Source organism: Chlorocebus sabaeus, chromosome 9 (genome assembly GCF_047675955.1).
Source record: "Chlorocebus sabaeus isolate Y175 chromosome 9, mChlSab1.0.hap1, whole genome shotgun sequence".
Classification (NCBI taxonomy): Eukaryota; Metazoa; Chordata; class Mammalia; order Primates; family Cercopithecidae; genus Chlorocebus; species Chlorocebus sabaeus.
The window spans coordinates 127,410,764-127,419,697 of NC_132912.1; the positions used below are offsets into that span (position 1 = coordinate 127,410,764).

At 40.8% G+C, this 8,934-nt stretch overlaps 1 protein-coding gene across 1 annotated transcript in view; it reads left to right on the top strand.

Annotated features, from left to right (window-relative positions):
• The window catches only part of ABRAXAS2 (abraxas 2, BRISC complex subunit), a 28,307-nt gene extending 19,846 nt beyond the window's left edge, over positions 1-8,461 (top strand). Inside the window, exons 7-9 of the mRNA XM_038009687.2 lie at positions 341-425; positions 2,299-2,413; positions 6,296-8,461. Of these exons, the coding sequence (XP_037865615.2) occupies positions 341-425; positions 2,299-2,413; positions 6,296-6,765 (670 nt within the window). The 3' untranslated portion in view covers positions 6,766-8,461. The remainder of the gene's footprint in view (positions 1-340; positions 426-2,298; positions 2,414-6,295) is intronic.
• The last annotated feature ends 473 nt before the right edge of the window (positions 8,462-8,934 follow it).

The following is an 8,934-nucleotide window of genomic DNA, read 5'->3' on the forward strand; positions in this document are numbered from 1 at the left end:
TTAGCCAGGATGGTCTCAATCTCCTGACCTCGTGATCTGCCCGTCTCACAATATTTTTTGTAATTGATACAAAAGTTTTGGATAGAGTATTATTTCTGAGGTTCTAAAACCTAAACATAGTCACTGAAAAATGCATAGCTTTTTATTATTTTTTAAATGATCTTGGTAACATGGGTTTTTAAAATTTCTGTAATTCTTGTGGTATGAGCATTATTCCTTAAACACTGTCACCTTGGAGTCACAGCATTTAAACAATAAAGTGGAAGAGATAGGAAAAATGCCTTTCCATTTCACAGCGGTTATGGTAACCTTGTGACATCTTTTTCTGTTTGCCTTCTAGTACTGACTTTTTTGACAAGGATGGAGTAATGAAAGATATCAGGGCAATTTATCAGGTTTACAATGCACTTCAGGAGAAAGTTCAGGTAACTGATTTATTTATTAGTTTTCATCTTATTTGTCTTGCCCAAAAGTTTTTAATTCTACTTTAATTTTTAATTATCTTCCAACTGACAAATAGAGTTAGGATCCGAAAGTCAGAATCTGCTTTCCCAGAACAGAGTCAAGCTGTGGAATAATGATTCGTGCCGTCTTGCAGAAGCCCGGCTCACTCACTCTGTGCCTGAAGTAGATTGTTAATGCTACTGTTTCAAATACTTACGGCCCCATTTGTGATAGTAGTTTTTCTAGGAAAATGTAGAAAGTCTTGCTAAGAACACAGCTATCTCCATCAGTTATATTCTAAGTAGAGACAATATCAAAAGGCACCCATAACTGGTTGCAGCTCTGCTTCTTCATCCTAGTTCACTCATTTTGCCCCCAGCTGCCTCCCTGAAGTGGAAGGATCTCGGCAGAGCCTGTTCATTCCTAGTCATTTATGCAGCAGGCATCAATGGAAACATCTCCTGTGAGCCAACTACTGAGCTAGATGCTAACGATACTTTCCCACATTCTTTTCATCATCCCCACTGTCTTCTTAGGAGTAGTTTGCTCTAAAATCTAAGAACAGAATAGCCTTTGAACTTGCCTTTGAGTACAGCAAAGAAAGTGGTAAAGTTGATGAAGCGCTTGAGATCCAGAGAAAGGCCTGACTTTAAGGAAAAAGGCTTTGGCCAGGCATGGTGGCTCACACCTGTTATCCCAGCACTTTGGGAGGCCTAGGCAAGAGGATCTGTCGAGCCAAGGGGTTCGAAATCAGCCTGGGCAACATAATGAGACCCCATTTCTACAAAATAGTTAAAAATTAGCCAGGTGTGACAGCATGCACCTGTAGTCCTCTGCTACTTGGGAAGCTGAGGAAGGAGGATTGCTCGAGCCCAGGAGGTCAAGGCTGCAGTGAGCTACAATTGTGCTGCCACTGCACTCCAGCCCAGGTGACAGAATGAGACCCCAACTCTAAAATATAAAAATAAAAAGGATGAAGGCCTCAATGAGTAGAAAGAGGAATGAAGGCAGATACTGAAAAAGAGGAAAACAGGCTGAGTTCAGCCCGGGGCAAAAGGAGAAGCATACAAGAGCCATTTTCAGTCTAGTGCTCCAAACTAGGGTCACTGTGCACCTACCAGTATAGGGAGCTTTATACAGACTCACTGATAACCAGCCTACTTTCTGGAAGCTTCTGGTATTTCTGTTATGGAAGGAACGTGCAGTGGAAAATAGCTTTTTGTCCTGAATTCATGACCATGCCCTTTTCAGAATATCAGCACTGGCCAAAAGTGGCTGTTATATTTCATTGTTGATTGAATAAGGCCTGCTTTGAAAATACCAAATCACATAGTTTTCTCAGGGTTATAAATAGCTACATTACACAGATGCAGTCTCAAAAACTACCTTTTATTAAACCTTGACTTTGAAACTTTTTTTCAACTTTTCTTTATAAATATTTTCTGTTAAATTGTCTTATCTGATTTTTTGAATGTTGGTGATAAATAAAAGTTGAAAGCATCTTATTCCTGTCTTATCTTTTGTTCTTCCTTTGTATGCTAAACTGGTACCAACAGTTCCCTTTTCATTTCAATAAAAATGATTAATCAAAGGAAAGAGTAAATCTTTCCTATCTTACCCTTATTGGTCAAGAATTTGTAAGCTAAATAGCGTAATCATCTTAAAATTAAAGCAAATCAGTGAATAATAACAATTCTAGTCTTTTGGGCTTTCTTGATTTTGTTCTACCTTATGTGGCTGCTTTTTAACTCAATAAACCATCTGGACTTTTCCTGGAGTTGTAATCAGCGCTGAATTTATGGAATGCCTTGTGCTTGAACTTGAAGCTAACCTTGTTGTCGTTTTTTTCCTCAGGCAGTGTGTGCAGATGTTGAAAAGAGTGAGCGAGTTGTTGAATCTTGTCAGGCAGAAGTGAACAAATTAAGAAGACAAATCACTCAGAGGAAAAATGAAAAGGAACAAGAAAGAAGTAAGTTTCTTATTAATTTTACCATTCAGTATCAGGGAAATGTTGTTTTAAACATCAGATTATATTATACAATAAATGATATGCCTCTTTCTATGCTCATCAAGTCTCAGATTAGCCTGGCTGGGGCAGAGTAGTCTCTTGTTCAACTTCTCTGGAGGGCAAGTGCTGTTTTTCATAGTAGCCCCCTCAATTCTCTGACACTTGAAGAAAAAGAAGACCAAAGGTAGAAAAGCTGAAGTGGAAATTAGAATAAATCCCAATAAGTTATTGATATAGATTTGTGTATATATTGACAATCGGATCTAGTTACAGTGAATGTGGTGGTTGCTACTTAGTTAACCCTGTCATACCCAGCAGAACACTGTGTCCTGTATTTTTTTTTTTTTTTTTTTTTTTTTTTAGACAGAGTCTCCCTCTGTCACCCAGATTGGAATCAGTGGCATGATCTTGGCTCACTGCAACCTCCACTTTCTGGTTTCAAGTGATTCTTCTGTCTTAGTCTCCCGAGTAGCTGGGACTATAGGTGCCCGCCACCATGCCCAGCTAATTGTTTTTTTTGTTTGTTTTTTCAGTAGAGACGGGGTTTCACCATGTTGGCCTGGCTGGTCTCAGCCTCAGGTGATCTGTCCGCCTCGGCCTCCCAAAGTGCTGGGATTACAGGCGTGAGCCACTGTACCCAGCCTGTGTCCTGTCTTAATATAGCCTCATAGAGGAGCTACCAAATATTATTTTAGCTTTATGTTCGGTCATAGTAAAGGTTTTAAATGTCTAATTTTCGTAACCATGGATGAATAGACACCATTAGGCTAAGGAACAAACTGAATGAGAATTAGGCCCATGAACCTAGTAATTCCAGCATAACAGCCATGTTTGCTGTAACACCACCAGAATTATTATCTGTATGTAAAATTTATAAACATATGGCAGATAATATCAAGTGTAAAAGATAAGGTTAGGGCTAAACTTTTCTAATTTAATAAGAATATATATAATCCAGTTAAAATGTGATTCATGTTTCCAGGCAAATATAACAGTCTGATTTACTGTTACATTTTTCTAGAAATAATCAGAAATACAGTTAGGGCTGGGCGCAGTGGCTCACGCCTGTAATCCCAGCACTCTGGGAGGCCGAGGCGGGCAGATCACCTGAGGTCAGGAGTTCGACTAGCCTAGCCAACGTGGTGATACCTCGTCTCTACTAAAAATACAAAAATTAGCTGGTCATGGTGGCGTGCACTTGGCAGAAGAATTGCTTGAACCTGGGAGGTGGAGGTAGCAGTGAGCCAAGATCACACCACTGCACTCCAGCCTGGGCAACACAGTGAGACTGTCTAAAAAAAAAAAACAACAAAATAGAGGCTGGGCATGCTGGCTCATGCCTGTAATCCCAGCACTTTGGGAGACCAAAGCGGGCGGATCACAAACTCAGGAGTTTGAGACCAGCCTAGCCAACATGGTGAAATCCCATCTCTACTAAAAATACAAAAATTAGCTGGGCATGGTGGCAGGCACCTGTAATCCCAGCTACTTGGGAGGCTGAAGCAGGAGAATTGTTTGAACCCGGGAGACAGAGGTTGCAGTGAGCCAAGATCACGCCACTGCACTCCAGTCTGGGCCACAGGGCGAGACTCTATCTCAGAAAAAAGAAAGAAATACAGATAGGAATTTTTATTTTCATTTTTTTAGAGATGAAGTCTCACTCTATTGCCCAGGCTGGTCTCAAACTCCTGAGCTTTAAACGATCTTCTTGCCTCAGCCTCCCAAAGTGCTGGGATTATAGGTGTGAGCCACTATGCCTGGCCAAAATAGGAATTTAAAGTAGTTAAGTCAACAAAAGTAAAATAATTGAATAAATTACAGTATGTTATAAATATGTATAGCTATAATTTGTCAATTTACAGTTATAAATTTTATTTAAATTATGGTATATATATGTATGATGGAATATTATACAGCCATTGAAGTGAATTTGAGTTAATGCCCAATATATTATTTTATTTTATTTTTTCTTTTTAAGACAGAGTCTTACTCTGTCAGCCAGGCTGGAGTGCAGTGGCTCAGCTCACTGCAAGCTCTGCCTCCTGGGTTCATGCCATTCTCCTGCCTCAACCTCCTGAGTAGCTGGGACTATCGGCACCCGCCACCACGCCTGGCTTAATTTTTCTGTATTTTTAGTAAAGAGGGGTTTTCACCGCGTGAGCCAGGATGGTCTCGATCTCCTGACCTTGTGATCTGCCTGCCTCAGCCTCCCAAAGTGCCGGGATTATAGGCGTGAGCCACCGCGCCTGGCCCCAATATATAATTTTAAGTAAAAAAACTAGACCAGGCACGGTGGCTCACACCTGTAATCCCAGCACTTTGGGAGGCTGAGGCAGGCAGATCCACAAGGTCAGGAGATCGAGACCATCCTGGCTAACGCGGTGAAACCTCGTCTCTACTAAAAATACAAAAAATTAGCCGGGTGTGGTGGCAGGTGCCTGTAGTCCCAGGTACTCGGGAGGCTGAAGCAGGAGAATGGTGTGAACATGGGAGGCGGAGCTTGCAGTGAGCCGAGATAGCGCCAGTGTACTCCAGCCTGGGTGACAGAGTGAGACTCCGTCTCAAAAAACAAACAAACAAAAAAAACTAGGCCAACCGTGGTGGCTCACACCTGTAATCCTAGCCCTTTGGGAGGCCGAGGCAGGTGGATCACTTGCACCCAGGAGTTCAGACCAGCGTGGGCAACATGGCAAACCCCGTCTCTACTTAAAAAAAAAAAGAAAAGAAAAAAAGCCAGGTGTGGTGGCATGCACCTCTAGTCCGAGCTCCTTGGGAGGCTGAGGTGGGAGAATCACCTGAGCCCGAGAGGTCAAGGCTACAGTGAGCCATGATTGTGTCACTATACTCCAGCCTGGGTGACAGAGTGAGACCCTGTCTCAACAAACAAACAACTAGGATATAAAACAGTATAAACTAGGTGATGTCAGCCATGTTTTATATACATGTGTGCAGACAAACACTCAAAGCTGGATAATAAAACCGAGTTCAGCAAGGATTAGTGACTTCTGTAACACAGCAAGGAAGTGAGGGCCTGATACTTACAATTTAGGTCTCTTCGCTTGAAATCTTGTGTCCTTTTCATCCTGACAATGTTATTGGGATGATGGAATTGTGGGCAGCTTTTATTTTCTTTCATCCTTTCTAAATAATCTAAATATTGTACGAGTGTGTATCAGTTTTATAATACTTTTAAAAAATTTAAATGTTACCTACAAAAACTTTCAAGACTATGTGGACTATGTGGGTTCTTTCACAGCATTAATAAAAATAGAGTAAAGCTGTGGTTCAGTACCTACTTAACATAGGGCTTTTAAAGTTTTCAGGTGTATAAGTGTATTATGACAGGTAGCTATAAAGAAATCGGCTTTTTGATAGGAGGCTGCCAAAGAAAGAATCTCACATTTCCATTCCGTGGACAGGAGGTTTCCATTTCAACCTTTGGGCCCCACAGCATGACACAGCAAACCCCACGCCAGGGAACCAGCACAGGGTGTGGAGCGGCAGAGCCTGCATTCTGAGTCTCAGGCCCACTTCCAGCTGTCCCCTTAGCCACATCACCTCACCTTTCAGAACTCTGGTTTCTTTGCATCTATAATGGAAACAGTAGTCATAACGATAATGATGACACTTCAGAAATTTGTCATGGCCTTAAATAAATTAATGTGTAGGGAAATATCTTGTAAATTATCAAGTACTATGCAATTGTAAAATAATTAATAGTAACAGTCAGCTTCATTGCCTCACTGCTGTTTTCCGGAACATTCGGGTTGACCATGTTATACATTGAGATGAAAAGCTGTGAGAATCTAGAAAGTGTTAGAATATTCTTTTCTTTTCATCCAGGATTGCAGCAGGCAGTGTTAAGCAGACAGATGCCGTCTGAAAGTTTGGACCCGGCATTCAGTCCTCGGATGCCCTCTTCTGGGTTTGCAGCTGAAGGTAGAAGTACACTTGGAGATGCAGAGGCCTCTGATCCTCCTCCCCCCTATTCTGATTTTCACCCAAACAATCAAGAAAGTACTTTGAGCCACTCTCGCATGGAAAGGAGTGTCTTTATGCCTCGACCTCAAGCTGTGGGCTCTTCCAATTATGCTTCCACCAGTGCCGGACTGAAGTATCCTGGAAGTGGGGCTGACCTTCCTCCTCCCCAAAGAGCAGCTGGAGACAGTGGCGAGGATTCAGACGACAGTGATTATGAAAATTTGATTGACCCTACAGAGCCTTCTAATAGTGAATACTCACATTCGAAAGATTCTCGACCCGTGGCACATCCCAACGAGGACCCCAGGAACACTCAGACCTCCCAGATTTAACTAAACAAAAGGAACTCTCCACCTAGCACTGGTTTTCTTCATTGCTTACTGAGAGGGTTTTTGAGAACTTAATCTGGGGGGAACTGCTTTCTCAGATACCTTGACTCCCGAGAAGAGAGTCCTTGTGCACAGAACCTGTGGGAGGCTCCATCCGTGGGTCTTTTCCTTTGGATACAGTGTGCAAGCTTCATGGCAGAATCATTAAGATAATCAAATTGTCCTAATTCTGGTGCGATTCATGGATGTACTGGTAAATTTAGGCAAAGTGAAACTTATCAGCGTAGTTTCTGTTCTTTAAAATAAATTGGAAATTAGAGACTAAGCACAATTAGTCTATAAATGTTCTATAAATCAAAAACTTACCTCTTGCACTATCATGCCTTGAAATTTACTTTTTCAAAGGGAAACAAGTTTAGCAGCAGCCTTCAAAGAACTCCTTTCTATGATGAGCCAAATTCATCTTTGCCAGAAAAGAAATTTTGATAATTCCAAGAAACCTGATTGGAATAAATCAGATATACCTTCTCTTGTCTGCATGACTTTGTGAGATAAAAGAGAGGGCTTTCAACTTTTTTCTACTAGCTTGATATGTATTATCACTTAAAATGGTTGCCTTTAAAAAAAAAAAGTAGAGATACTAATTACCAGTAAGTAATCATCCAAATAAATATGTCATAAAATAAATTAATTATTTTTTTCTTGATGGATTACAGTGACTACTGTGTTGCACTGGCACCTGTATGGTCTCTGTTCTGGAATCTTAGAGGACACACAGCAGTGGAGAATAGAAGGAGTGAGTTTTACAATGAACAGATTCCAGACACGGTAGGTTTAGCTGAGTTCATACAGAGGAGATATAACTCATTTAGATCTTCTGACAAATCCTAGTGTTAGTTTTATTTGTGGAGGAAAGACATATAATAATAAACTGTTTGGGAATCTTGGTGAATAAAGATTCATTTTCAAGCTGAATAACCATACTTATTTTATTTTAAGTTGCCCTTTAGGGAATAATTGCGGTATGTGTAGAGACTCTCTTGGGATGCACTTATATTTTTATTTAATGACTACTTGTTTTCTAGTTTTGCCCACAACGTGTGAAACCACTAAGACATTCAGGAGCATGTCGGGCTTCTGGTTTGGAAACTGCAAGACCCGCCATTTATGACAAGGACAGCCAAGAGGGTTAATACTTGGAGTTTAACTGCCTTTCCTTTGAACTAGTTAAAACCTGTAAGAATAAGGAAGTTGTTGGAGAGGCTTAAAATCTGGGTTCTGAAAAAGTAGTTTCGGTTTATAGGATAGACATTTACTCATTGAGCTCCAGTTCCAGTACTAAATTAGACAGTATCATATAGACCGAAAATGAAACGCTAGAACTGCCGTTCTTTGGATCGCCCCTCTATGGGGGTCTGTCTTTTAACTACTCTTCTGGTTTTGTTGGCCTTACACCACTGCCATTTGATTTAAAATGCTGCAGACCACTTTATCTGCAAATGTGTTCCAGTTTTTATCAGCTACCTACTACGCAGCTTCAGCGCCAGTGTGAATTTATTTTTTTTAAGTGCCATTACCATCTCCTCTGTTCAGATTTTGACATTCAGGAAAATATTTTTATTTTGATGCCATACTGAAATCTACAATGTATATCTGACAAAGCAGTTAAATGTGACAATAAAAAACTTATTTAATCATGGTACCATTGTTTTAATGTCTGTCTCAGCACCGGACAAGGCCTTTCCTCAGTGTACTCATTTCTGGCAATTAATAATGGACTTAAAAGAGCTTTTTAAAGGGCATTAAAACTCATCTCCATACAAAGTTTTTGTCAGGCTGCTTTCAGGAGACATCCAGGAACACAACTTGCTAAAATGTTTCTGTGATTTTCAGAAGTTTCTGTTTCCAAAATGTTTCTGTTGATTTCTTGTTACCTACAGAACTAAGTATCAGTTGAGTATAAAATTGAGTCTTGGAAAGGTCCCCACAAGGCATCTTCCACAGAGGAACTGATCTTGTTTAAAGTGACCCCTCAGCCTGGATCCCCTAATAATTGAGATACTGTAGAACTTGCTGCCTGAGAGCATCTTAGGAATCGTGAGATCACTTGAGAACAAGGGTCAGCTGGCTAGCGAGTGTATTCTGGATTCTGAGGGAGCCATTCCTGTTGAG